The sequence below is a fragment of the Pelmatolapia mariae genome, linkage group LG18 (assembly GCF_036321145.2).
Source record: "Pelmatolapia mariae isolate MD_Pm_ZW linkage group LG18, Pm_UMD_F_2, whole genome shotgun sequence".
Classification (NCBI taxonomy): Eukaryota; Metazoa; Chordata; class Actinopteri; order Cichliformes; family Cichlidae; genus Pelmatolapia; species Pelmatolapia mariae.
In genome coordinates this window covers 33,233,549-33,260,180 of record NC_086243.1, presented here as the reverse complement: position 1 = coordinate 33,260,180, position 26,632 = coordinate 33,233,549, and the positions used below count along the sequence as shown (strand labels likewise).

The 26,632-nt window shown below is 41.9% G+C and overlaps 2 protein-coding genes across 6 annotated transcripts; both read left to right on the top strand.

The window, feature by feature from the left end:
- Positions 1–5,686: 5,686 nt before the first annotated feature.
- On the top strand, positions 5,687–10,202 carry ift57 (intraflagellar transport 57 homolog (Chlamydomonas)). The gene is made up of 11 exons (XM_063461719.1): positions 5,687–6,167; positions 6,730–6,904; positions 7,066–7,184; positions 7,277–7,367; positions 7,707–7,775; positions 7,876–7,998; positions 8,223–8,294; positions 8,608–8,739; positions 8,877–8,939; positions 9,478–9,544; positions 9,646–10,202. The coding sequence occupies exons 1-11, from the start codon at positions 6,013–6,015 to the stop codon at positions 9,825–9,827; spliced, it is 1,248 nt and encodes a 415-aa protein (XP_063317789.1). The 5' UTR covers positions 5,687–6,012; the 3' UTR covers positions 9,828–10,202.
- A 702-nt stretch (positions 10,203–10,904) lies between these two features.
- tmem71 (transmembrane protein 71) lies at positions 10,905–26,613 on the top strand. Of its 5 annotated transcripts, XR_010091488.1 has the most exons (13): positions 10,905–11,073; positions 14,142–14,210; positions 15,391–15,449; positions 15,848–15,890; positions 15,982–16,191; positions 18,375–18,637; positions 18,719–18,913; positions 19,149–19,215; positions 19,818–19,879; positions 20,883–20,932; positions 21,022–21,087; positions 25,770–25,950; positions 26,043–26,613. XR_010091488.1 is itself a non-coding variant. In XM_063462068.1 (12 exons), the coding sequence occupies exons 4-12, from the start codon at positions 15,419–15,421 to the stop codon at positions 21,043–21,045; spliced, it is 945 nt and encodes a 314-aa protein (XP_063318138.1). In that variant the 5' UTR covers positions 10,905–11,073; positions 12,941–13,127; positions 14,142–14,210; positions 15,391–15,418; the 3' UTR covers positions 21,046–25,563. The 5 variants fall into 5 exon arrangements, 4 of the variants coding, with proteins under 4 accessions (XP_063318138.1, XP_063318134.1, XP_063318135.1 ...); XM_063462068.1 differs by lacking the exons at positions 25,770–25,950; positions 26,043–26,613 and adding an exon at positions 12,941–13,127 and having other exon boundaries at positions 21,022–25,563; XM_063462064.1 differs by lacking the exons at positions 25,770–25,950; positions 26,043–26,613 and having other exon boundaries at positions 21,022–25,563.
- The last annotated feature ends 19 nt before the right edge of the window (positions 26,614–26,632 follow it).

Here is a 26,632-nt window from a genome sequence, read left to right as displayed (position 1 = left end):
GAACATAAAATGCAGCATTTATTACATAGATAAACTGTAAAATAACAGAAACATTTTTTTTAACTATGCATTGATTTTCCTGCGCTCCCAGCTCTCACTGAGCAAGAGGTGAGGTTCATCCTGGACAGGTGACAGAGACAGACAGACATTCATGCATGGCTAACTTACACTCACCAGTTAACCCATGCACAGCTTACAAGTGTGGGAGGAAGCCAGAGGACCCAGAGAGAACATATTAGAACCAGGAACCTGGTCCTAACCACCAGTCACAATCAGAATAAAGAGGGTGTTCTCAGTCAGCAACAGTAGGCCATACTTCCTTAAGACGGCACAATGATACAGCTCATCTAATGAGACTTGCTGTCCACCTGTGATTGTTTTACAGCTGTTCAGTTTGCCACAGTAAGGCTGAGATGTTGAAAACAAGGATCTTTTTAATCAAGATGGCTTAAACTCTCTCCAAAACTCCAAAGCCTCTTAACATCCTAGTAAGAAATGATCTCTGACTGGAGAAACACTATGACCTGTTAATGACAGTTTGTTTTCGCCTGGAACTAAAACCGGCCGGTAGGGGGCGATAACGAACGTTTATGTCAGTTTTTCTGACAGCAGGGAGCAACCCCCCCACCCCCCACCCCCCAAAAAATAAAATAAAAATCCAAATCCAGAAGAAGAACCTTCATTGAGTAGTTTTACTGGTAGAGCCAGCGCAGTGTCTTACTGTAGGTGGAAATTTCACCTGTTGAAGCAGCAATGGCTTCAATTCAACATCTGAGAGAGTTTATCAGGGACAGACTGACGGCTGCTGCTGAAGATATCTTCTCAGAGTTTGAAAAAACCATCGTCCAGTACGAGGAGAAGATGGAGCGTCAGCGCAAACTGCAGGACATCACCTGGAACCCGGTGGTAAAGCTCCAGCGGACAGGTGAGTCAGACTGTGCGACTGGAGTGTGTTTGAACCCAGAGAGAGAGAGAGGTGGAGAGCTAACAGCCAGCAGCGGACGGGCAGAGAGGCTAACGGACGAAGACCTGAGAGCGCGAAGAACAAACTAGAAGCTCGCGTCAGGCACACATATGTACAGCAGCATCACCAGAACACGTTACTGTACGAAAAAAGGCTCGTTATTGATTTTTATTCTTTCAAAATATTCCCGCCGTTTGTTGAAAAATCCGTTAAAGTGAACGGGAAGGCCAGAGTAAAGTAATGACCAGACACACAAGTTTAATGAAAAACATCAGCTTCCACCTGCCCACGCACGCACAATTTTCACTCTACAGCCACCATTTTACAATCAAATCGTAGGAAAAAGTGTTTTCTTTCCAACAACGTCTCCATCAAAGCCAACAGATGTATGCTTTCTTAGACTGGAGGCGTTTAAACGAGGAGTGCTTTCCAAACGCCCAGTTAATTAATAATTTCAAGGTTTTTAGAGAAAACGCAGAACAACCTGTTTTTCTCTCGCTCTCCCGGCCACACTTTTAACACCAGGCCTACTAAAATTTACATCAATGTAGAACAGCTTCTTGGGATTCTCACACTTTTTAAATCAGGCTGACATGATTTATTGTTTGGATTTTATGAGTCGTTTTGTGATAGCAGTACCAAACCCATTTCACAGGCAGTTGGCCTATGCCATCACCATGGCAACACAACAGCTCTCCTCTGACACAGGTGCATGCCATTATCTGATTGGCTGATTTGAATCTGCTCCCTGTCTTTCAGTGATTGGCTGAAATATTTATCCTGTTTCACCTCAAATCACTGGGCAGCTGATGAAGTACATCATGTGTGCCACTTTTATAGGTACACCTGCTTCCTCGGTCACTTTATTAAGTACACCAGTGCACAGGGTCACTATTTTGGGGATACTCCTGGCAACTTTACTAGGAACATCCATTGCCACTTTATTAGGTATAGTACTGTGATAGCCAACCACTTTTTAGGGCTCATCTTCTTTCAACTTTTGTACCCAACCTGCTTATCTCCAATCTTTCAGCAACAAGCTACAGACCATGTCCAGCACCAGCAACAATCCCACTGCAGATTCTCCAGAAATCTCCAGAAATTCTTGTATTTACATTTAGAGCACTAAATGAACAAGCTTCCGACTGTTTATCTCACTTTCTTGTGAAACACGATGTTGCTCACAGTCTTTGTTCCTCCTTTGAGTCGGAGCCTTTCTCCAGCCTCTGGGACCACGGCTCTGGAAGAATCTCCCACTGTATGGACTCAGTTAAAAGTCTTTTTGCTTTGCGAGGTTTCCTGTTGTGCTTCTCATTGATATAATGGTTATCTGTTTTCTTGGTTTTGCATTCCTGTTAACTGTTTTTCTTGTTGTTTTTAATTATTGTGTTGTGCAGCATTAGTGACTCTTTGTCTGCGAAAAACACTTTATTAATAACCGTTACTTACTGTTTCATAATTAAATATTGGTAAATAGTGTATCTGCAGTTAATACTGTGGATCCGTTGCGGTGAGCCATACGTCTAAATGTCCAAGTCATGATCCAAACAAGGTCCTCATAAACCGAAGAACATTTTTTACATCTATTCTGAAAAATAATGTGTGCTGGCCTTGTTGACTGCTTGGTAACACAAATATCTAGACAGTGCACTTAGGCATGGAAGAAATGACCTGAAGTTCAAACAGAGATACTATTAGCATGAGGAAGAGACCTGGATGGTCTGACTGTTTCAGAACTCCAGATCTGCATCTCTAAATACACAAAAGCTTGACTTTAATTGAGATGAACTACATCAGCAGAAAAGCACACCAGGTGGTGTTGTGATGATATAAGAGATATTTTCTTGGCACACTTTAGGCATTTTTAGGCACCATCACTTATGTCATGTACAGTAGATGTTTTCTGCCCTTACATTAGTAACCTGTGTTTCTGTTCTTTGTCCCAGCAGGTCTTGCACAGCAGCACGTCGGCATTCAGACGGAGATTTTCACAGACCAGCAAGTCTGTGACCAGGAGAGGAACTCCAGTCGGGGCCAGGAGGACCCGAAGGCTCCACAGATTAAAGTGGAAGAAAAGGAAGTCTGCATCAATCAGGAAGGAGGGCAGTTTGCACTGAAGCAGGAGAATGATCCCATTATGATGACACCAACTTGTGAAGAAAGTGAACCACAACCAGAAAGTGACCAGCCCCTCTCTAACAGTTCTGATATTTTCATGTTTGTTAATTCCACATCCAAAGAAACATTAGAAGTTATTAATAAGAGCGCTGACAATGAGTTAAAACTCAACCATCAGCACAGACGTCTGGACAGCACCTGGAACCCCATGGTGAAGCTCTACAGGATAGGTGTGTCTTTTTAACACCACAAAAAAAACATACACATAGATGTAAATCAGATAGGCTAACGGGGCTAACACAGCTAACTCTGAGTGCTAATAGCATCAGACTTTGTAGGGTTAAGTTTGAAATAAAATGTATCTATCTGATTATTAGAACACCAACCGACTTCTTTACCATCAGGAAAGCCAACAACGAGCTAGACTCTGTAATTTTTACTTCTGCATCCACACAAATACTTGTTTGTTTCTACTAATTCTAAAAGAAAAAATTATTTTTAGTCATAATGGTGAGAGTTAAACACCATGTCTTATTCTGAGTCAGAGTTTGGCGTAAGCAACATGAAAGCATGAATCCACTCTGCCTTTTATCGGTGGGTCAGGCTGTTGGTGGTGTGAAGGTGTGGGGGATATTTTCTTGGCACACTTTGGGCTTCTCAGTACCAGCTGAGCATCGGTTAAACACCACAGCCTACCTGAGTACTGACGCTGACCCAGTCTGTCCCTTTATCAGCTCAGTGTGCTGATGTGATGTAAAAATGGACCAAAATCTAATAAAGAATTAAAGTAGTTCTGAAGGTAAAAGGGGGTTTGCAGGGTGTAACTAATGAAGTGGCAGGTAAGTATATTTGCAGACGTGCTCCTAAATAGTCGCATGCGTCCAGTGTTAATCTCAGATATGAGTGAAACGGTTGCGCTGTTGAGTTCTGCATGACTGACTTTTTCCTCTTCGGCCTGTTTGCTTCATGTGTTGAATCATAAACATGATTGGTGGAAACACGTTAACAGCCCAGCAGCTACTATTTACTTAGTGGCCTCGGGTCCATCATCGTGTCATACCTGTAACAGTATACCTGCTCATGAGAAGTTTTCTGTCATCTCATTAGTAACCTGTGGTTTGTTCCTGCAGATTTTCCACAGCAGCATGTCTGTGATGACAAGGAGGTTCTCACAGACCAGCAGGTCTTTAACCAGGAATGGAACTTCAGCCCAGACCAGAAGGACCCGGAGCCTCCACAGATTACAGAGGAGCAGGCAGCAGTCACTCTCAGTCACCAGGGAGAGCAGCTCGTACAGAACGGGGAGACTGACGCTGTTACGGTTCAGCCATGTTTGGGTCCTCCTGCCCATGAGCAGCATAACACGGCCCCTGTTAAAGTCATTGATCTCAGCGCAGATTCTGATTTGGCTCTGAAAACCAAAACCTTCACAGGTGAGAAGCTGTATCTCTGCAACACCTGTGGAAAAACACTGAAAACCGTGTCCTCATTTAAAAGGCATAATGCCAGTCACACAGGGGAGAGGCCGTACACTCGTAACAGCTGTGGGAGAAAATCTAAAGGCTTGAGAGCTTTAAAAAGGCACGTGAAAACAGCTGATCAGAAGCTCGTGTGTAACACCTGCGGGAAAAGGTACAAAAAGGAAATAACATTAAAACTTCACATGCAATGTCACACAGGTAAGAAGACAAAGGCCTGAAACATCTGCTGGAAAAACTGTGCCCGTGAAATGAGGCTTGATGGGAAAAAGTACGAATTTGTACAGGTTCACACGTGAGATGGTTCAATAAAATCTTGTTTTTGTTCTGTGTGAGGCTGCATAGTCATTTCTAGGCTGTGAAATTTCACATCCATGCCATGAATAATGCATATTATTAACTTGACGAGGTAAATTAATGATATGCCCAAGAACTGCACAGGTGCCCGGTACCTGGGTGGAGCCCTGGGACCCTGTTCTGGACTCATGGCCGGACTCTAGTGGGGGCTCTCTCACCCTTTGGCACCCCATTAGGGGCCTTCCTCCCTCCGCCTCCTGCTGGGATGGGCGGAGGTCACTGAGATGTGTGGCCTTTGGTACGCTTGGGGGCTCGGATCGATCTCTGTCTGCCTCTGGCTCCTGGGATGTTATTGCAGTTTCCCACCCTCATTATCAAGTACATTTGTGACAAAGACACACACACTCTCACTCACTCTCTGTCTCTCACACACCACGAGAAGATTGATCATTTATGTAGCTGTGTATTTTCTCCTTTTTGTGTTCCAGGTGCCGCAGTTGGCGATATATTGTGCATTTCTATCCTTTTATTACATATCCTATCCTTCCCCCATCCTGCCTTAGACGCTGTCATACTGTACACCACATACAATGTAATAACTGAAATAACACAAATAGAAATTAACAAAGAAACAGATGAAAGATATACATGAACAAGAGGAGCCTATAGAGAATTTATAGAGGTGGTTTTGGAAAAGCAAAATGTGTTTGGCACCACATTGTGTGTGTGTGTATATTCAGTTTAGGGGAAGCTTTTAATCTTTGGATATTGGAAATACCGTTTTTAAGCTCACACTCCAGCCTGCGGAGGTCGCTGTTGCGATGTTTTCCAGCCGACACAAAGAAGGGAGCTAATCTAACGGCAGCATCTAACGCGGCACTGAGAGGATTTAGACTGTCATTTTATACACCTTTTCTCCAAACTGTGGATATTGATACAGCTTATAAAAGAAATGTGACCAATGACTGAGTTTAAACCAGTGTTTAAAATGTTATGACGAAGTCGCTATCTGCTAACGTCAGCTAGCCACTTAGCTGGTTAGCTTTCGGTTGCCTGACAACAGAAGCCAAACAAACACCGCTAGCAGGTTAGCAGTGCTAATCTGCTAAAGGTGCTAGGTTTTTACATTTTCCACGCAAACGTGAAACTTGCAGGATGGCTGAGGACGGCAGACGCGGCGACGAGGAGGACCGAGGGCCCGGAGCGGCTTACCGGGGGGTCGTAGTGATGGAGAGCCTGCTGGAGAAGCTGAATGTACTCGACTATGAGGAGGAGGTTCTGGGCAAACACAACATGAAGAGCCTGTCCAGGTGAGAAGCGCATAGTTCGGATGTAAGTACGGTGTCCTTTTTAGGTTTTAGAAGCAGAAAAAACAATCGAAGTGTGTAACTAGTAGTTTTCCTTCTCAAACGTTTACAAAAATATAATGAGACACAATAAAAACACAGACACGTCCTAAAGATAAGTGATTGTGTTGTGAAGTTCATTCATCCCTCTGGTTGGAGGAGAGTGATGGAGTTCAAGTATGATGTTGAGGGTTTGTGTGGCCTTGGCATTGTACTGGACCGTTGTGGTGGAGAGAGAGCCGCCTACAACCATCACTTCTGTCAAAGCTCTGAGTAGCGACTGAAGCAAGAAGATGGAGGATAAGATTGCTCTTCTGCTATTTATTCATTTGTTGGGACAATGCAGCGTTTCAGTTCTTGATCTTTATTCTGTTATTTTATGTTGATTGATCGATCAACCCAGATGAAGTATTGCATAAAAATAAAATGAAATCCAGGCTTGTTTCCAGTGTTTGTGCTGATTTGATGTTTTCTAGTGTGCACAGTGAAGGAAAACCCTCCAGTCCCCTCTGCTTTCTCTGTGCAGGCATTACTTCGTCTCCAGTCCATACCTGGCGTCTAACCCCGGCGAGCAGTTCTACATGTTCACCATCATCGCAGCGTGGCTCATCAATGTGGCGGGGAGGCCGTTTACCGAGCCACAGGAGTACGACGAACCCAACGCCACCGTGTCCAACATCCTGGCAGAACTGCGGGCCTTTGTGAGTCACACAGAAAAGGTTTAGAAGCTGGAAATGAGCTTTGATATGTCTGGAGTTAGTTTGTTTGTGCTTTGATAAATCTGACCGATTGTGCGAAGGCGGGAGCTTCCGTTAAACAAGAAGAGTTTGACGCTTTTTGTAATTCCTCCTCTGTTTTTCAGGGTGTTAAGGTGGACTTCCCGCCCTCCAAACTGAAGTCGGGCTCAGGCGAGTATGTCTGCTTCGTGCTGGACCGACTGGCCGAGGAGGCGCTCAGGAGGAGAGGTTTCACCTTCAGGAAGTATGCCATCTGTTTTCTTCTTATCGTCAGGCTGCTTTTGTTGCGTCTGTGTTTAAAGAAGTTTTTTTTACTTCTTTCTGTCTCTGTTTCAGGACAAACTACCCATCAGAAAACACAGAAGAAGAGTCTGTGGTGGAGGACGACGCCGAGCTCACGCTCAGCAAAGTGGAGGAGGAGCTGATCGTAGGTGTTCCACATTCGTCTAACTTCCTCTTCTTTTCTTCACACTTACAGGATGAATCTGTTTTTACTGCCCTCTGTCAGAGATCACCAAACACTGAGAGGAAATCAGGGAACAGATTTCAAAATAAAACATCCTCACACTTTTATTTTAAAAACATAATTTCATGTATTTTATTACAAAATGTTTCCCTCATTTTATAAAGTCCATCACACTTTAGAGCAGAAGTCATAATCGAATATATTGTCATGACCGTGTTTTGGGTGTTTTTAATGCTCAGCGCTGCGCGGGTCGAACCATGAATCGTCTTCACATCTCATGATTGTTTTGTGTGTGACCAGGACGAAGGGGACGAGGAGGAGGAGAACGTGATGGACCTGGAGGCTCTGAAGTTACGAAGCACTCACACTGTGAGATCACCTCAGAATGAGATTACATCATAATTTCCACTTTCACGCTCTCACGTTCGCTCCGAGCTTTGAACTTGCCGCCGCGTCTGTTTTCTGGCAGGAAGCTGAGACGTCCTCCAAACCCGACGAGATCCTGGAGTCGACGGTCGACGCGACAGAGTGGAACCTGGAGGTGGAGCGAGTCCTGCCGCAACTCAAAGTCACCATCAGGACCGACAACAAGGTAGGCGCTCACCTGAGGTGTCGGAGCTGCCGCCAGATGTGAGATGAAGTGAAAGAAGCTTCACTCTGCCGGAGCTTCACGCTCGTCCAGAGTGATCGTAAAAAGCTTTTGTTTCTGTATGAATGACTGAAGGCTTTGAAGGTTACCTGCAGTTTCCCAGCATGCTCTCTGGTTGGCTGTCAGTGTTAGTGGCTCTCACTTTCTGGTCTGTGTTGGTCCTGCAGGACTGGAGGGTCCACGTGGACCAGATGCACCAGCACAGAGACGGGATCCAGTCCTCACTCAAGGAGGCCAAGGTGCGTTCACTGACCCGCTTCATCATCATGTTATGTCCTCCCTGCAGCCTCTCACTGTCATCGGACGGGACAAACAAGAAGTATTATTTTATTTCAGTCACACATAAAGAATATTATCAATCAGCCAGCTTTATTTAAATAAACTAAAAACAAACAAGAAGAAGAAACAGATGTTTCCATGTTCAGCGAATCTCCCATTAACCACAGAGACAAACGTCCTGAGGACTGTTTCAATAATTCTGGAGAAAGATGAAAACAAAATAAGTTCATGGAGTTGAACTAAACATGACGTCATTCTTCGTCGTCTCTGCAGAGCCACCTGGACAAGCTGCAGGAGGACATCGGGAAGACGCTGGAGAAGGTGAGCAGCAGAGAGAAGTACATCAACAACCAGCTGGAGCATCTGATCCAGGAGTACCGCAGCGCCCAGGCCAAACTCAGCAAGGTAAACCCGGAGCTGAACGTTCGTGATTCGTTCACGTCATCGCGACACGTTTGAGTTCACGTTAATTCCAGTTTGAAACTGTCTTAATGTCAGAATGTGTGGAAACAGTCTGTTCAGTAACTCCTGTCATCCTTCAGGCCAGAGAGCACTACCAGCAGGCCAGCGGAGGAGTGACGGAGAGAACCAGAGTGCTGGCCGAGGTCAGTGAACGCACCACGTTTAATTCATCAATAAAATCATTTTAACAGCAGCGGGTGAAAAAAGCAAGCTGATAATAATAAAACATCAGATTTCACTGTCCTCAGTTTATTTAATAATAATAACTATTACTTATTATTAGAGATTATTTGAACCTTTGTACGTGAGATAAAAGAGGATTATTCTGAGAGGTGAATCATGCAAAGCTATTGTAGCAGAGCCTGAAAATATAAAATATGGAAATGAGCCGATAAATCTCATCTAGAGACAAGAAAAACAGGAGTTTTTAGTTTGGGTGTCGCTGTTACAGGTTTGGTGACTCCAGCTTTAAATCTGATTCACTTTTATAATTAAACAAATAAAAGCGTCAAAGCACAAATAAACATGGAGGAAGAGACCCATCAGTAACCAGTCTGAGCTAATCACGTAACAACGTCAGTGTTGATCACTTGGCTTTAATTAAATATTTGTCTTATTTTGAAATGACGACAGCCTGTATTGTTCTTGTGCTTTAATTTGAAATTCTTCTGTTTGTTTCAGATCAGCGAGGAGCTGGAGAAGGTGAAGCAGGAGATGGAGGAGAAAGGCAGCAGCATGTCTGACGGAGGTGAGGTGAATCTGGTCACAGTGCTCGGTTTTGACTCCGGCCCTGCCACAGTGCTGACCTCTCCGCTTCTTCTTCTTCTTCTACTTCTTCTTCTTTTGCAGCTCCGGTGGTGAAAATCAAGCAGAGCCTGACGAAGCTGAAGCAGGAGATCATTCAGATGGACGTGCGGATCGGCGTGGTGGAGCACACGCTGCTTCAGGCCAAACTCAAGGAGAAGTCCAACATGACGCGAGACATGCATGCCACCAACATCCCCGAGCCCGCCGCCGGGCCGTTCGCCTAGACCCGACCCAGCAGCCTAGACCCGAAAAACCCGGCGAGGTCCGACTCCTCTAAAAGGACCTGAAAGGCTCAGGAAACTGAAAAATGTCTTCACATCTATTTATAACCAACATATTTTTCTATTTCCTGTAATGGATGTTTTTATGTCTTTGAGGGATTTTTATAAACTTAAAGAATTTCTCTGTTAAGCTCAATGATTCAAATCCATTAATCAGATTGACCACCAGATGGCGACAGAGTTGCAGATAAAGGGCTTGTTATTGAACTTTTAAAAGTATAATAATCGAAGCATATTTGAAACTTTAGTTAGCATAGTTTTTATTTTTGTACTAAATATTGTAAACACTAAATAAAACCTTAAAAAACAGAAAATCAACCATTTTGACTCCAGGGAATTTTATTTCGTCATCAGCAGCTGATCAAGTATAAACAGGAAGTTGTGTTTTGGACCTTCAGCATAAAACACCTTCACATTAGAATACTTTAAACGTATCCTGATGGAAGCTGGAACATTTACTGAATAATAAATCTAAGTTTAGGAAACCTTTTGTTTTTATTGAACTAAACTCTGCGTTTATCTCTTCACATGTGTTTGTCTCCAAATGAGGCTGAAAATTAGAAACAAACTGCACACTGTCCCGGATCTCCTGTCCTGTAGTGGATGTTTTATCAAACATGACCGATGTTTCAAATAATGAGCCCAAAGCTCAGACTGCAAACTCAAACACACAAACCTTTTTTCTTTTTTTAACTTGTAGACCTGCGTAATTTCAGGGAGAGGGAAGAATCCTCGTATGGTCATGTCAGGCACACAGAAGCCCCACCGACTGTTTTTGAGAGGGGCAGCCAATCAGAAGAAAGTTGTCTGAAAGGTTAGACCCTAAAACAGCTGGCTTCTAAACAGAGATCTGCGTGGACATAAAGAAGAAAAACCTGCACGAATATATGTTTTATTCGGTAATTATCAGTTTTGCGTAGTTACTTTAAATATTTTTGTCTCGCTTGGTGCTTTTACTTTGAAAACCATACGTGTTTTAATTTGACAGCAGCTGCTGCTTCCTGCTTGTGGGCGAGGCAGAGTGACAGCTGCGAGCTGCAGACTTGTTTTTATCCTCCTGGAGACGAAATGTGAAGGTTTCAAAGCGAAAGTCTAGAAGAAAAAATACGAAAAGGAAAAACGAAAAAGGTTCAGCGTCCGGAAGAAGATTTTTCTGCACTTCCGGACAAAAAAGGAGGAAAAGTGATCGGTGAGTTGAGCTTCAGTCCCGTTAGTTTCTCTTTGTCTGTTTTTCTGCTGCTGATCCAACTTAAAACACACAAACAAACTCAAACAGCCGTTTTTTAACGGGCTGGATATTTATGCAAACTTTAATTTCATCCTAAAAGAAAAAATAAATAAAAACAAACTTGTTTATGTTTATAAAGCGCCTTTTATTATTTCTGTTTATTTACACGATAATAAAAACTGTAATTCCGGGTTGTTTTCAGTATTATGTGTATCAGAGTAAAATAACACCACAGATATTTTATAGTGGGAATATTTCAGGAATGATCAGAGGTGCATCACGTGGGAAAAACACGGAGATCAAAGTGTTTACAGGATATTCTGAAGAATTCGGATCATTTTAAACCAGCAAAGTGTGAAAAAATCTTAAATAATAACCGAACAGCTTAAAGTTAGTGTGTTACAGGAATATGACAGAGAAATACTCAACAATGAGGACGAGCAGTAATAAAAATTATTGTTCCTCACTATTAACGAAACAAAACAAACATCCTCAGATTTACATGAAAAGTGATTTTAGAGCTGAAACAGCAAATTGAAGAAGTCTGAGTGTCTGAAGGTGGAAAATGGTTTCTTCCGTTTTTGACGCGTTTTCCTCCAACATCAGCAGCTCCAGCAGAGACCAGCCTGCTGCTGCAAGGCATGCTGGGAAACACAGGATGGGAAGAATCCATAAAGGGGGCACAGAGGGGGGATTCAATTATTATATAAATAATTTAGATTATCTTTAGTCTCAATACAGAAACAGGAAGCTATACGAACATCCACATGACAGCTGAAGCCTTTTTTATTTTATTTTTTTTTTGTATACTTTATTGATCCCCGTGGAGAAATTCCTCTCTGCATTTAACCCATTCACTTAGTGAACCCCCGATCTTCTGATCATGGGGCCACCACTCTACCTACTGAGCTATCCCTGCCCCTAATGTGTTAATATTTAGTTTTATTAGATCACCATGAAGTTAATATTATATATGATTTTATAATATTTTATTACTTTAAATGATGCATCAGAAGCACTTTTACAGGAGAGACCAACCTGCTGCTGTAGCGACAGAAAAATATCAGAAACACAAAATGCGATGTAAAATCAAACAAATGAAGAAGAAGAAGGAAAAACGTTCACAGAAGTCAAATGTAGAGATTCAAATCATCTTTTTTCAGTGAATGTACTCATAACTGTCCTGATTGAAAACAGTTGAAACTCCAAAGTGAAAAAGAAGAAAAGAAACAAACAGTCACATCTGAAAAGCTGCGACCATCAAATGTTCTTTGATTAAAAATCTCTCTGATTCTTAAAAAAACGATTAAAGCAGTTCAATAAACTTCTGCGTTTTCAGCGAAAAGTTGCCAGCAGGCAGTTTTCTGATCACACAGAAATCCCAGAAAGAGTTCAGAGGTGAAACTGTAGTCCAAACCTCTCCTCCTCTGCTGTTTTCAGTCAACATAAACTGAAATAAACATGATTATTTATTTTCGACTTGTTCTGTTTAAACAAACATGCGTCCATGTTTGTTTCTAGCGTCTAAACTCAGCAGAGCAGGAAGGACGATGTGAAAATCAAAGATGCTCCTTTACTCACGCGGCTCGCCTCAGCAGACGCCGCATGTTTGACCTGGCAGCGTTTCGTCCTTCCTGACACAAACCCAGAGGGATCGATCGTAACACAAATCATTATTCCGAGATATTTCCAGATCGGATCATGTAGTTTGATATAAAAAGTCTTTCTTTATCTCGGTTTGTACTGAAACCTCATGGGAAAAAAAGTCCTTTTTACTTTTTCCCAGAACAGGAAAAACCTTTTATTTGAATGTTTTTGTTCCTCTCAGGCGGAAGTCGTAAACAGCAGAAATAATAAAATGTAAACGCTGCTGTCCAGAGGATAAACATAGAGTCCGAGGCCCACGGCAGGCCCACCAGAGCCTGCACCCCGGCCCACTCGCAGCTTTGCAGCTGTGCAAGAGCTGCGCAGGACGAGGAACGTTTAAAATCCTTCAGAGGCTGAACCAGCATCAGGTTATTGTTTTACTCACAGGCTTTACCCAATGTGCACCGCTTAAAGCGCCACGAAGGCGCCACGGCTGAAAAATCTCTTTGTGACATCACACTGACCGAACGCAGAAAAAAACTGAGAGTAAAATTTTTAAAAAACATATTTTTCCTCCTCAGTTTCAGGGATGGACGGAAGCATTTTAAATCCGTTTAAAGAGTTCAGAGGGGCCTGTTTTTATTGGTTTACAGGTGCTCAGGTGTGCAGCTGTGCAGGTGTGCTGTATGTGGCACATGGACTGAGATGAGTTTGACACCCCTGTGATAAACCCTTCAGATTATAATCTGCAGGTTTACAGAAAAACGTTTAAAAACATCAGAAATCTTTCGCATGTTTGCGCTGAGGTGTAGCACATGTGGGAGGAGTCTTTCTTCTTCCCTCCGAGCTCACGCCGCTTCCTTCTCTTGTTTTGTTTTTGGAGAGCTGAACCTTCATCATTGAGTCTCGCTGCTGAGTGGACGTTAACCGGACGCCAGACGGGTTTTCTTTTGAATCTTGAGGAGGAGCAGAGAAAGACGAGCCCCAGGCTCCTCCTCCTCCTCATCTATTCGCTGTGACACAGAGCGCCTCTGTTCGCTGCCCTCTAACAGTCTGTGTGTTCAAATCAGAACCACTCGGCCTGCTGATGACTCCTCTTCATCAGATCCCCCGGGCCTTCGTCCTCGGCCTCTTGTTGTGTTCTTTTCTCATCCTGCCACGAAGGCTCGTTATCCATGAAACACGATGTGGGATCCAAATGTGATGATGTGCTTCAGTTTGTACAGAAGTCTTCGTCCCTCAGAGCTTCCTGTTAACAAACCATCACACTCACCGGCTCTTTGTCTACCGTCTGTGTCTCTCATACAGAGACGATAGTTTATACAAACTCGTTTCCTGTTTGTGCGTGTGCACGTATGCGTGCGTGTGTGTGTTGGTCAGCTGATGAAGGGTTAACAGGAAGCGTGAGCTCAGAGTCACAGCGTCTGTTTTTCTTTCTGCAGTCTGCTCTCAGCCTGCGTCTCTGCAGGATGTGAGAGAAGCGCAGCAGAGAACAAAGAGCAACTTTAAAGGTAAGGCCCAAAAACAGAGCCTGTTACAAATATCCTGATCAGTCTGGATTAGATTAGCTCAGATTAGCTCCAGTTAATCCCTCGAGTGCTCAGACTGCAGAGATTCAGCTGAACTGAGTGAAGCTTTGCTGAGGAGCAGATCAGACAGGAAGGAGGATTTTTAAAGAGCTGAAGTCACAGAAAGAAAAACAAGATTTCTTTTGGATTTTCTAGATTTTTCTTCTCGTTGGGAGTCAAACCAGCAAAAAATGAGTCGACTAATGAAAACTGTGTGTAAAAGTCAACACCTTCCTTTATGAACACACACTCTGTGGTTTACTCAGACTCTCACACACGCACAAAATCCTGCTGCTAGAAATACTCACTACACCACTGAGTGCAGATTAATCCACCGCTGAAAATAGACCCCAACAACAGGAACTTTAAATAGAGACAGAGGAAAGATCACATGTGCTTTTTTTATCCCAAAAGTTTGGAAATTCCTGTAAAAACAATACTAGACACAACCCAGAGTAGCTCTGCCAAATACAATAAAATAGAAGTTCAATAAAGATTACACGAAGAAAGGAGCTCAGTTAAAAAGAAAAAATAATTCAGTTCAGTTTTATTTATAAAGCCCCGAATCACAACAGTTTCCTGTTAAATCTAATAAAGTGAATCAGCTCATTATGTTCAAATTTTAATACAAATAAAATCCCTATAATTTTTTTTAAAATCAATAAAAGTAAAAAAAAATGAAAATGATAAAGTAAATAATAAATAATATTGTAACATATATCATAAAATAAGTAAGTATATATATGTTTTGCATAAATACAAAAAAAGGGAAAAGTTAATGTAATAATATGAAGTTTAAAAAGAAAGTAAAAAATCTGATAAATGTTAAAATAAGTATAGTTTTTAATAAGATCCAATAAAACGTGATGTAAAAAGCTTAAATAACACAATAAAGTGTCTCCATAGAGTAAAAACTAGAATCACAATAAAAATAATAACAGTGTCTCGCTGAAAGAGCAGCTGTCAGCTGACGGCGTTCAGTGTGAGACTGATCGTGTCTGAGGTCAGGAGGGTTGGAGAGGCGCTCTCTCTGCTGGTTTTGGCCTTTCATTGAAAAGATTTGTTAGAAAAACATCTGCCTGTTTCTCACCGACAGCTGTTTGGTTTCTCATGTGCTTCACAGATCCTCGGACGCCACTCTGCAGACAAACATGGCTCTGTTCTTCTCCGGCGCCGTCACAAGTACGTCACCGACATCACCGACCACGTTCACCAACACTTTATTTTTATTCTGGGACTTTATTACAACATTGTAGCAAATTTTCTTTGTGCCTGTTCGAACTGTTCAAACTGTTATGGATGTGAAAAAACGATCAGTTTTCAGAACGAGAGACCAAACTAAAGCTTTTAGCGGCTCCACAGATCTGATTTTAGCTCCTCAGACGAGCTCTGTGCGGCACTTTGCTGCCCGTCTGTCACATTCCTGCTCAGCTTTTATCTTCATCGAGTCCTATGAGCAGATTTACCCAGGAATGCTCTGTGCCTCTTCATGCTGATAAAAGTCGTCTGTATTTAGAAACCACTGTGTGTGTGTGTGTGTGTGTGTGTGTGTAACTCTGATGGTCTTTTCTGCCGCTCAGGTTCTCCAGTCAAGCGAAGGTTGAGGAACAGTCACTGTCAGAGGTAAAAGCATCGTTTATTTCCTGTTTCTGATGAACGTGTGAAGTCTCAGCAGGAGGAGTTTGAAAAGCCTTTGCTGGTCTCTCTCCTGCAGCCTCGACGTGTCTCTGCTCTCTCCCGACTCCTCCTACATCTGCTACACGTCAGCGCACGGCAGCGAGCCCTGCTGCTGCCGCCGCTCGCCACGCCTCCTCACCAACGGATACTATGACGTGACTGAGGACAGCTTCTCCTGGGACGACGAGGGCAACGTGTCACTGACGCCCTGCAAAACCAGCGTCTCCTACAAGGAGAACCTGCACAGGTGAGAGCGGCAGGTAGACCAGGAGGCTCCCATTTATTTCTGCTTCTCTCACCCCAACCGGTCGCAGCAGATGGCCCCGCCCCTCCCTGAGCCTGGTTCTGTTGGAGGTTTCTTCCTGTTAAAAGGGAGTTTTTCCTTCCCACTGTCACCAAAGTGCTTGCTCATAGGGGGTCATATGACTGTTGGGTCTTTCTCTGTATCTATTATTGTATGATCTACTGTACAATATAAAGCGCCTTGAGGGAACTGCTGTTGTGATTTGGCGCTATATAAATTAAATTGTATTGAATTGAATTGAATTTAGACTATTTTTACCTGAGTTCTGGAAGCAGAAAAAACTGTTTCAGTGAGCTCGCTCGTTCCACGTTTATGCACAAGTAAAAGTTGTGACTTTTATTTTGAAAGCGAACTATCTCCATTTCCTGTTTGTGTCACACTTCTTGTTTTACAAACGCTCAGCTCGTAGTTGGAGAGTATTTACAGACAATGCAACACTACAGTCGTTCACTTTCATTCAAACTACAACCGCAGCAAGATGCTAGCAACCGAAGCCAGTAGGGGAATACACGTTTTCCCTAACAAAAGTTGGTTGCCAGGTGGTCACTGACCAGTCTGTGTTACTAGGGCTTTAACAGTCAGCGACTGTCATTAACCTCCAGCAACCACTCACAACCGGTTGGGGATTTTTTTCTTTATGAATCGTGGTTGCCAAACGGTTGCAGACCAGTCTCTTGGCCTGTGTGATCAGGTTTTATTCATTGATCCTACTCTGCTACCACAATTGGCACATGTCCAAAATGGTGGATTAATTCGTCTAACTTTACGGACGCTACAAACATCACTGTTGTTTGGTTTTCTGTTTTTATTTACCTCCAAAGTGAAATCAGAGCTGTGTCTTTACATGCAAACTAGCAAGCTAACTTCCTGCTATCTCGAACTTGGCTGAACTCGTAAATCTTCTTTTCCGTGAACACCTGGATGTTAAACTTTATTGAAACACATGGACGAACAGTCCCAACAGTTTTTTGGGATTGTAAAAATCTGGACTGTGTTTAGCTCAAACTCTGCCTCAGAGTTAGTTTGATTTTATTAACCAAAGGAGAGTTTATACCAAGAAATGCAGCTAACAGACTGCGTTTACTGCATTTTACAGCATCACAAGAAGTTTAATGTTGCTTATGTTTTTGTTACCAAAGACTGAGAAAAAGTCTTGTTACATGGTTTTTTTTTTTTTGAGAAAATAATCGATGACATCAGCTGCAATTACAGAGCTGAGAGAACCGAACGCCAAACGCTTTGTGACATTCGCCAAATGTTTAAGCAAAGTTTGGAAAAACCTTCGTTCCATAACATTTTCCTCCCTTCGGTCCGAACTCAGGATTATTTTACATCAGCAACAGGAACATAACGTCTTGTGGTCGTACAAATGTATGACAGCTGTTAAACACACACACACACACACACACACCTCTTTAAAGCGGTGAGGTCACCTCCAACAGCCAATCAGAGTGAGCCGTTCGGCACATGTCGGGCAGGTTTTAAAGCTGTAAATACTTCAGACCTGACATCAGCTGCTCTCGGGGACCAGGGCGTGTGATGTCATTGATCACTGTTGCTAGGAGACCCCATGTTATTGAACACTTTGCCATCAACATGAGAAAAGCGTCTTTGTTCTGTTACATGAACTCTGTGTTCACAGGTGAAGCCTTGATGTGTTTGCAGAGTTCATCTTTTAAAAACAACTAAAAGTCTTACTTTACTTTAAAATTCGATTAAATGTTGTTCCTGACGTTTATTTCTTGGTGTGCAGTCAGACAGAGCAGGCCGCTGCGCTCAGATTTGGTCGTTTCCTGTTGTTTCAAATCACATTGTGGTTATTTTTGTCAGGCTGTGGTCATTCTCTGAGGAAGTGTTTTCACACTCGAGTTGCTTTTGGTCACTTTCTGCACTTTAACCCACTTTGTTGGGTTTGAGGTTTTTTGTTGGGGGTTTATTCTCGTTCTTTAGCTCTTTGTGGATTTCTTTCTTTCACTTTGATGTTGTTTTATGTCATTTTGTTCATCTTTTCTGTGCAAAGAGACACAAATTCCTCAAAATGACAAAAAACAAAGTTCAAAATAACTCGGAACATGCCAAAGGACCTCAAACCCACACACGTGTCTGAACACTCGTTTTTCCTTCAGGGTTTTCCGGCGCAGGCGGCGACCTCGCAGCTCGCTGGTTCGCCTGCTGAGCGATGTCACGGAGAGCTGCCAGTCGTGGCTTGATGAGAAAGTCTTCAGAGGTGTTTTCAGGACAGGGAACAACTGGAACCAGAAGCAGGAAGTTGACCAGGACCATGACCTGGACTGGTCCAGGAGCAGCCCTGATGGTCCGGCCTGTCTGGACGAGTCCTGGTCGCCGCTCAACAGCACTGAGCTGGAGGAGAGCCGCGCCTTCACGTACGGTGGGTAACTGGCTGCTTAAAGGGCGAGTACACTCAAATTAACTCGGACAACAATGAACAATAATTTTTTTTTTCTTTCAGACTCCACTGAGGTCCCAACTCCTCCCGACAAAGAAGCCCCGCCTCCAAATCTCCTGATCCACGAGGAGATTTGCTCTGAGATCTGTCAGTCAAAGGAGCGTTTCACCCAGTCACTGGGCAGCCTCTCCGAAGTCCCGCCTCCTTCACCTTTCTACACCAACACCTGCTGCTGTCAGGCGTCACCTGAGCCCACAGGTGAGCCGCAGGGTCTCTGATGTCAGAGGCCTGCAGAGACTCGTAGCAGCCTGCTCAGATCCAGTCTGAATCTCTCCGTTTTCATTCATCACACTCCACTTTAATGCTGAATGAAAAACATTTGATGATTTTTATCTGCAGAAACCACCAAAGACACAAAACCAACACCCACAATCTCCACCACAAAGCTCGACCTCTGTTCGCCTCACCTGAGTTATTCTTCTTTCTGTTTCAGGGTTCACGATGAAGGCCCTCCTCCTTCTCGTCTTCACCGTCTTCATCTTCACAGCTCTGTACTCGGGGTGAGACCTCAGTTCCTAATTTAGTTTTTTCAGAGCATTTTGATTGTTTGATCAGTATGAAGCAAGAAAATCTCTTTAAGTCTCCCAGAAAATCTTCCTGAAGCCGATCGAGGATCTGAAAACGCCTCATCTGTCCGTTCAGTTTAGTTTAGAAAGCTGCAACAACTAAATGCATCATAGAAGCAGAAACACAATTTATTTATTAAGGGTTCTAAAAGTGTATAAAAGTTAAAAACGTGTTTGTTTCTCTTATTGCTGAGTGAAGGGCGGGTCTCACTGAGACACTGCACACTCATCAACCAATGAGAATATCCCATTTTACGTCTTTCCTCACTCTGAAAATAAAAAATAATTTACAAAATGAGATGCATCTTTTTAAAATAGTGACTGAGCCTATAGCATGGTCACAGAGATGCTTTCCCACAGTTCTCTAAGTAAGTGTCGCCCCCTGGTGGCCTTTAAAAAGAATACGCTCTAAAACGCCTCAACACTGGCTTCATGTTTCAGACCTGAAGCTGCCTCCATGTTTTGTCCCGTCTACAGAAACAGCGTGATCTTTCTGTGTGGAAGTGCCGATGTGTTCAAAGACTGATGTTTTGCAGGTGTCTGTGGTGGAGCGCGACTGTCACGTCGACCGTCTTCATGATGATCACAACATGTATGCGTGAGTATCACCGACATTTCTGTTCAGTGATTAAAGAGCTTCGGGTAACAGAAACTCAGTCAGAGGTCCAGCTGTGACCCGTGAATTATTCAGTTTACATAAGTTTATTTGGCCCTCAGTTCAAATCCCTGTTTTACAATCACACTGGTGTGAACGGAGCCGCTCTTCATCACTACAGGCTGCCTTTAAACAGAAATAAGACGTTTGTCTCCCTCTGCTGGCAGTGAGAGTCATTACTTTACTTGGATGTTTCCACTGTACTTCCAGCTCCCTGCTTTGGCTCTGTTGGGCTGTTTTTTGTAATCAATGAGAAAGTTGTTTTTTAAATGCTGCTTTAAAACTGCAGTCACCTGCAGCCCAGTATTTGTTTCAGCCACTGCTGTTGGAGCACGAGTGATACCAGTTTGGCCCAGTTTGGCCTTTTAACTTAAACTGGTTATAAAGACTCTCAAAGTCTTCAAATATTCACATTTAACTTGTTTATGACAAGCTGGTAATTACAGATTCAGACCTTCGTTCTTTTCCCAAATACCAGCTTTAAGTGTTTAAAATTTTTAAATAAATGTATCAGCTGATTGATAAGAGGCGCCCCACAGCCTTAAAATCAAAACCACAGACTGAAACAAAGGACAGACGACTACATTTCTCTACAACTATATTATTTTTTATTATATAAAATGACCAGTTTGTCTTCCAAAAAAAGCCGAAACGACTGCAACTTGTTTAAAATCCAGAGAGATGAATGCAGTCTGGTAGAGATATTAATACTAGCAGTTATAAAAACCTGAATATGGTAAATCATTACAGTGTTGTTTGGGTTACATTTATTACTTTTGGGGTCTCAAAAGCCTTGAAAACACCATTGTCCTGTAATAAACCCAATGAGTCCTGTTAATTATAATATGAACTAATAAAAGTAAATCTGGTGCAGTTTTTCTCTGCAGAGCACGAATCTGATTTTGTTTTTGTGATTTTAATGCGTCGCTGCTCTCGTTTCCTTCAGTCCTGACAAAGTCGGGCCCGCTGGGCGAGTGGAGGAGGGCGAAGACAGAGGTGAGTCTGAAATCAGAAACTTAGTTTCTCACATCTGAGCTGTAGCGGAGACAAACGAGTTTTAACAGCTGCCACTGATTCTGTTTCAGGACATCACATCGAGAAACGAGTGAGGAAACGCGTCAGGAGAACCTGAAGGAGGAGAAGACGAAAAGGTCGGACGGGACTCAGCAGAAACGTTAGATTCTGACTATTATTTCACTTTATGTTTGCATGTGAGGTGCACAAAATAATCTGAGCTCCAGAAAACATTTTAGAGCAAACATTTCTCCTTTTAAAGCAAAAATCACTCCTTAAAAGAGGTTTTTGTATTCACAACATTTTTAAAAATGTCATCTTTACGTTGAAATGTACACGCAGAGCAGGAGGCTGCTTCGTGCTTTTAGTCAGATTTAAGCCATGAAATGTCTTCTAGCTGAAAAAAGTTGTTATTAAAGTGTTGGAGCTCAGTGGCACATGTTAGTAGTTTAGCAGCTTAGAAAGCTAAAAACATTCATATCAACTCAAAATGTAGCCGATGTATTTTAGGAGTGTCTTCTTTCTTTGGTTTGTAGTTGATCTTGGCTTTTTTGAGCGTTCCAAAGTGACCAAACGTCAGACGTTTAATGTCTGCAAAACAATTTCAGGGTTAAAGGGCAAAAAATAAATAAAAATAAGAGCTGTGACTTTTTATAAAAACCAAATGCACAAAAATCACCTGGAGGCTATAAAAGTGCCATTCCCCCCCCCCCCCCCCCCCCACAGAATAAACAGAACGAAGAGTTTTACTACAAAATAAAATATCCACAAACATAGTGAGTATTTTCACATTAAAGTTCAGCTCAGATTTTATTGTGAAAGCTAGATTCCAGAATTCCTGGTAATTTTACTGGTACAAAATAGTTTAAGACTTTCTTACATCTATAAAATCATCGCCAGGTTTAATTTGCTGACATCACTTGATGACAGGTCAGTGGGCGGGGCCATAGTGTCCAGTAAATCATCCTGATTGATCACAGTCAGATAAATGAGAGTTTATGAAACCAGAAGAGGCCGTTAAAGCTAACAGACCTCCAGAAGGTCCTCTCAATTCTCCACCGGACTCCCAAACAGCTAACAATCATCTACTTTAAGAATCTTCTCAGGACTGTTTAGAGCAGGGGTGTCCAACTCTAGGCCTCAAGGCCCGGTGTCCTGCAGGTTTTAGATCTCACCCTGGGTCAACACACCTGAATCAAATGATTAGTTCATTAGCAGGCCTCTGGAGAACTTCAAGACATGTTGAGAAGGTCATTTAGCCATTTAAATCAGCTGTGTTGGATCAAGGACGCATCTAAAACCTGCAGGACTCCGGCCCATGATGCCTGGAGTTCCCCACCCCGGGTTTAGAACATCTTTAGCTGGATGAAGAATGTCGAGAACAATATTGAGGCTTCCGGGCTTTTTGTAAACCGATAAGGTCCTTGGATGCCTGCTCAAACCTCCACAAGAACTCCTGAATCCTCCTGAAGCACTTTGAATCTGCTGCCTTCCAAACCTTCCTTGGACAAGAACCACCTCATAGCATAGAGGCTCATTTCCAGGATCTGGCCCAAATTCGGGTACTGGATCAGGAAGTACTACTCATTATCTGGTATGGATCTGGCCCACAGCTGACTTACATCATTAAAACGCATCCGTACCGGTATTGGGCTGTTGTGCTAAGACGCCAGCCCAGGTCCGTTGCACGGATCCGGTCTAGAACTTAAGATGGATCTAGCCTGAATCCGGGCCAAATATATTTTATCTGGGTTATTTCCCAGGTTTAAAGAAAATACGTAACAGTAGTGTCCATTATGCATTTGCTGATCTCTTGGCCACTAGAAACCATGTGAGGTTATTACAGAAGGAAAATTCTCACAATTCATTTGCAGTGAATGCTTGAAAATTGTGTATATTTAATGTTAAAGAGCTATTTTCAGGTAGAGTTATTCTCTGCAGCATTTTGTGGTAAAACTCTTCAGCTGTTAGGTGCCTTCAATCAGCCAGCAGTGCTCACATGCTGATAATAATAATAATAATAATAAAGGGAACCCTGAGATGCTGTTGAAACGCACTGACAGATCTGTTGATCAGAGACAGAAAGGTGAGAAAAGCAGATAAAGTTCAAACATTCTGCCTTTGAGTGGTTTCTTTCACTCCGTTTGTTTTTGTCTGATTCTTGGGAGACTTTAATGTGGTACAGTGGCACAAACGTAATCCGTACAGGTCGAAGGTTCAAATATGTTATTTATGATCTGGTTACACAAACACATATAAAGCTCTTATTTTTAAAAGCAAATTTGCCTTTATAAGGAGCAATAATTCCAGAAAATGGAAGAAACTCAACAATAAGCTGGGAGAACGTTTGTGGATTTGGGAGAGAACTCTTAAAGTCACAATACTCGCTGTAGAAGCTTTGTAAGAAAACCAAGTACTGTAGCGCTTTACGAGATGTTTTGTCTTATAAAGTTTTTAAAAGTTGAATCATGTTTGGGCCTCAAACTACGCCAAGAGTGAAGAAGGAGATGATCTCTGCTTTGGCTCCTCCGGCAGTACAGATCAGCTCCTCTGGTGTGAAGCTGAAATATTTGTGTGATAAAGTTTGTGGAAACTGACCAGCGGAGCAGAGAAATGTTTAACTCTTCATGTTCAGATCATTTGAAGCCTTTAGGATAAAAAAAGAAAACAAAAAACCTCATTATGCTGGGTTAGGTCACATGGGAGCTGCATTAATTAACAGAAATGTGATTCTAACGTGTACGTGAACATCTGGGTTTTAGTTATAACTGGAAAACTGAGACCTAATCCTGAAAACTATCGAGATCAGACTATTATCTAGTCTGTTGGTTAAATTAGTTAAACACCAATTTAAGGTGTAGATCCACACCTAGAATGCTATAATAAGACTCCAGCTGTGAATTTTTCACTGATGCTAGCAAACCATAAAGACTGGAATCTTTTCCACTGACAACGTTCCTCTCATGTGACGTGAACTCGGCATCGCATCTGTAGCATGAAGGGTTAAAACGGTCACACCAGATGAGAGGCACAGAAACCCCAACTAAAACAGCCCCCAAAAAACACGTTATTTTACTTTTGTCTAAAATCTGGTTAAAATCTGGATAAAGAGTAAAAGCAAAGTTAGCATCAAATTTTTAGTTAGCATCTTTTCATGTTTCACTTTTCAACAAAATCTCAAGGTTTTTTAGATGCATGAAATAACGTTTACAACAGTTATTTTCGACTTGGTGGGATGTTAACAGCATAACTGCGGTGAATCCTAAAAGACGCTTAGCTAACAGCTAATATTCTTGTCAGCCAGGAAATGCTAAAGCTAACGGCACTCTTTTACAATTTATATTATATAATTGATAAAGGTAAATAAAACTATAACTAGATACAGACAAACTAGCTAGTTCCGAGAAAAGTTGTAATGTTTATAAAGTTAATAAGCTATGGTAGAGTCCTCCATTTTAGCTAATCACGCACTTAACGTTCATCGCTAATTACTACCAGCACAATTAAGGGAGCCAGTTTTAAAGTTTCAAGGTGTTCAGCTCTGGTGTGACTGAATCTTTGTGGTTAACTCTCTCCCTGTCTTCATAAATCAGGAATTATTGTTAATTAATCCAAGTGCCAAATTTGTTTAAAGATAACATTACAGGTGATGTATTACCACATGTACTTTATCAATGAACAGCAATCAATATGTTGTACTGATATTTTTAATACTGCTCTGCTCAACTTTGAATTTAAAGCTGCGCTTAATACTTTTTGTATAAAAACAGATCATGGATCAAATGATCAATGAAATCTTTGTAATGTTAAAGGTTTTGCTTTTAATGTTGTAAATTCCAGCTGTGTGAAGTTTATTTTAGCTTCGTCTAAATCCTAGTTTTAGCTTTATGGTCAAAAATTAATATTTTCCAGGTGGTGGAGGAGACCAAAACAGAGCTAAAAACGCAACTCCAGGGATTGTTTCTCTGGGTCTGTCCCCTGTTGGCCAAATATCAGTCAGTGCAGCTTTAAATAAACAAAGTTCAAAGTGGATCAAGTTTTTAATAGTGTTCTTCTAAATATAAAATTTAGAGTAAAAGATAGAAAAATCCTGAGGAGGAAAATAATTTAAATAGATTTAAAGACAAATTTTACATTCTGTGTGGAGCAGCTACTAAATATGGAGTTACTGTTAATGTAAATAGTTTTGTAATTTCTATAGACTGCACTTATTTTCAAATGTGGAATTCTTGCCTGTAACAGCACTTATTGTATCTTTTTTTTAATCGTATTTTATCGTACTTTGAGTCTCTGGCAGTTAAACTGTAAAATTTCACCTTAAACAAGACGCAAATTCAAATTTAATTTGAACTTCAAGCAAAGGAACAAATTCTGAATGTATACATGTGAATCAGTTTGAAATCAGCCTCCGAAATGACTGTTTAAAGGATGAAGTAATCCTTATCTCTTACAGTGTGGATCGCTGTGTTTCAGTCTGCAAATCAGCCTTTTGGCCTGTTGATGGCGCTGTGCTTTGAGAATGAACTTTTACAGTATTTGGGATTTTGTCAGCTATATTTAGTCTCGGCTAAAGTGAATGTTTATGACCCATTAAACTATATTATAAAGACAAACTGTGTGTCTGTATTTTTCTTGTTTTAAATGGATTTAAATTGACGGTCATATGGATTTCACGGTTTCATAAAATGTCAGCTTTCAGGTGTGAGTAGTCAGTTAACACCTGTTCAACAGCTGAAACTAGTCACTCAGCTGATTCCTTTTGCACATAAAGGAGCAGCAAGTGTTGAGTCTTCATTGTTGTGTGTTTTAATGTGTTTAGACTGGACCTGAAGCCGCAAGCAAAGCCCGAATACCTGAGAACTGTCAGAGAAACAGCCCAGGAAATAAAACTCACAAGCAGGAATCCATCATCTTCCACAGATTTCAGAAATTCCAACTTTACAGATCTCATCAAATCTACTCGTGTCCATCCATGCTCTTCTTGTAGATTTGGCTGATGTGTGAGTTTAAATTAATTTGAGAACTTTCATGGGTTCTCAAGTTAACTTAAATCAGTCTAACCTTTTCTTTTCTTTTTTAATTGCTCCAACAGGAAGTGGCCATGAGCCAAAGTACTGCAGCTGCTCAGCAAAACATGGAAAACTTGGGGATCATGTGATGGTCCCATTGGCAGCTTCTGAAAGTGATTCAGGCTTTTTAGTTTTTGTTAATGATTACATCGATGGTGAATGAACTCAAATTTCTTCAGTATCACTGGCTGGACCTTCACCCTGCAGCAAGCCTGAAGTCCTAATCAAACAAGCTGCTACCTTAAGGTGAAGGTAGTGTTAATATAGTCAAAACGTTTGTGCTTTATCTTTTTTGGCTCTTAATGGGACCAAAATTTATATTAAAAAAAAGAATAAAAAAAATATTGTGCTGTATTCAGTACAACTTTAAACTGGTTAAGAAAACCAAAGCCTGGTCAGGAAAGCATTTGAGGGCACAGAAAGTGGAAGCAACCAGCCACACGAATCACCCCCAGTCGGCCATTAGAAGGAACACCAGACTGAAGCACTACTTCTACGGCTTCACTTTTCAGACCTACATCTTAACACCTGGAAGTAGAGGAAGGAAAAAAATAAAAAAAATTGACTCAGTCTCTCCACTTTTGTCATGTTAAAACTGAGACGCCTAAAGGAT

What these genes read in the sequence shown, in the direction of transcription:
- ift57 (XM_063461719.1), top strand. Translation starts at nt 6,013, where the DNA reads ATGGCTGAGGACGGCAGACGCGGCGACGAGGAGGACCGAGGGCCCGGA. An exon ending in AGTTACGAAGCACTCACACT is followed by an intron (nt 7,776 to 7,875) that starts GTGAGATCACCT and finishes GTTTTCTGGCAG; the next exon opens with GAAGCTGAGACGTCCTCCAA. An exon ending in CCTCACTCAAGGAGGCCAAG is followed by an intron (nt 8,295 to 8,607) that starts GTGCGTTCACTG and finishes TCGTCTCTGCAG; the next exon opens with AGCCACCTGGACAAGCTGCA.
- tmem71 (XM_063462065.1), top strand. Translation starts at nt 15,419, where the DNA reads ATGGCTCTGTTCTTCTCCGGCGCCGTCACAA. An exon ending in GAGCCGCGCCTTCACGTACG is followed by an intron (nt 18,638 to 18,718) that starts GTGGGTAACTGG and finishes TTTTTCTTTCAG; the next exon opens with ACTCCACTGAGGTCCCAACT. An exon ending in GGCGTCACCTGAGCCCACAG is followed by an intron (nt 18,914 to 19,148) that starts GTGAGCCGCAGG and finishes TTTCTGTTTCAG; the next exon opens with GGTTCACGATGAAGGCCCTC.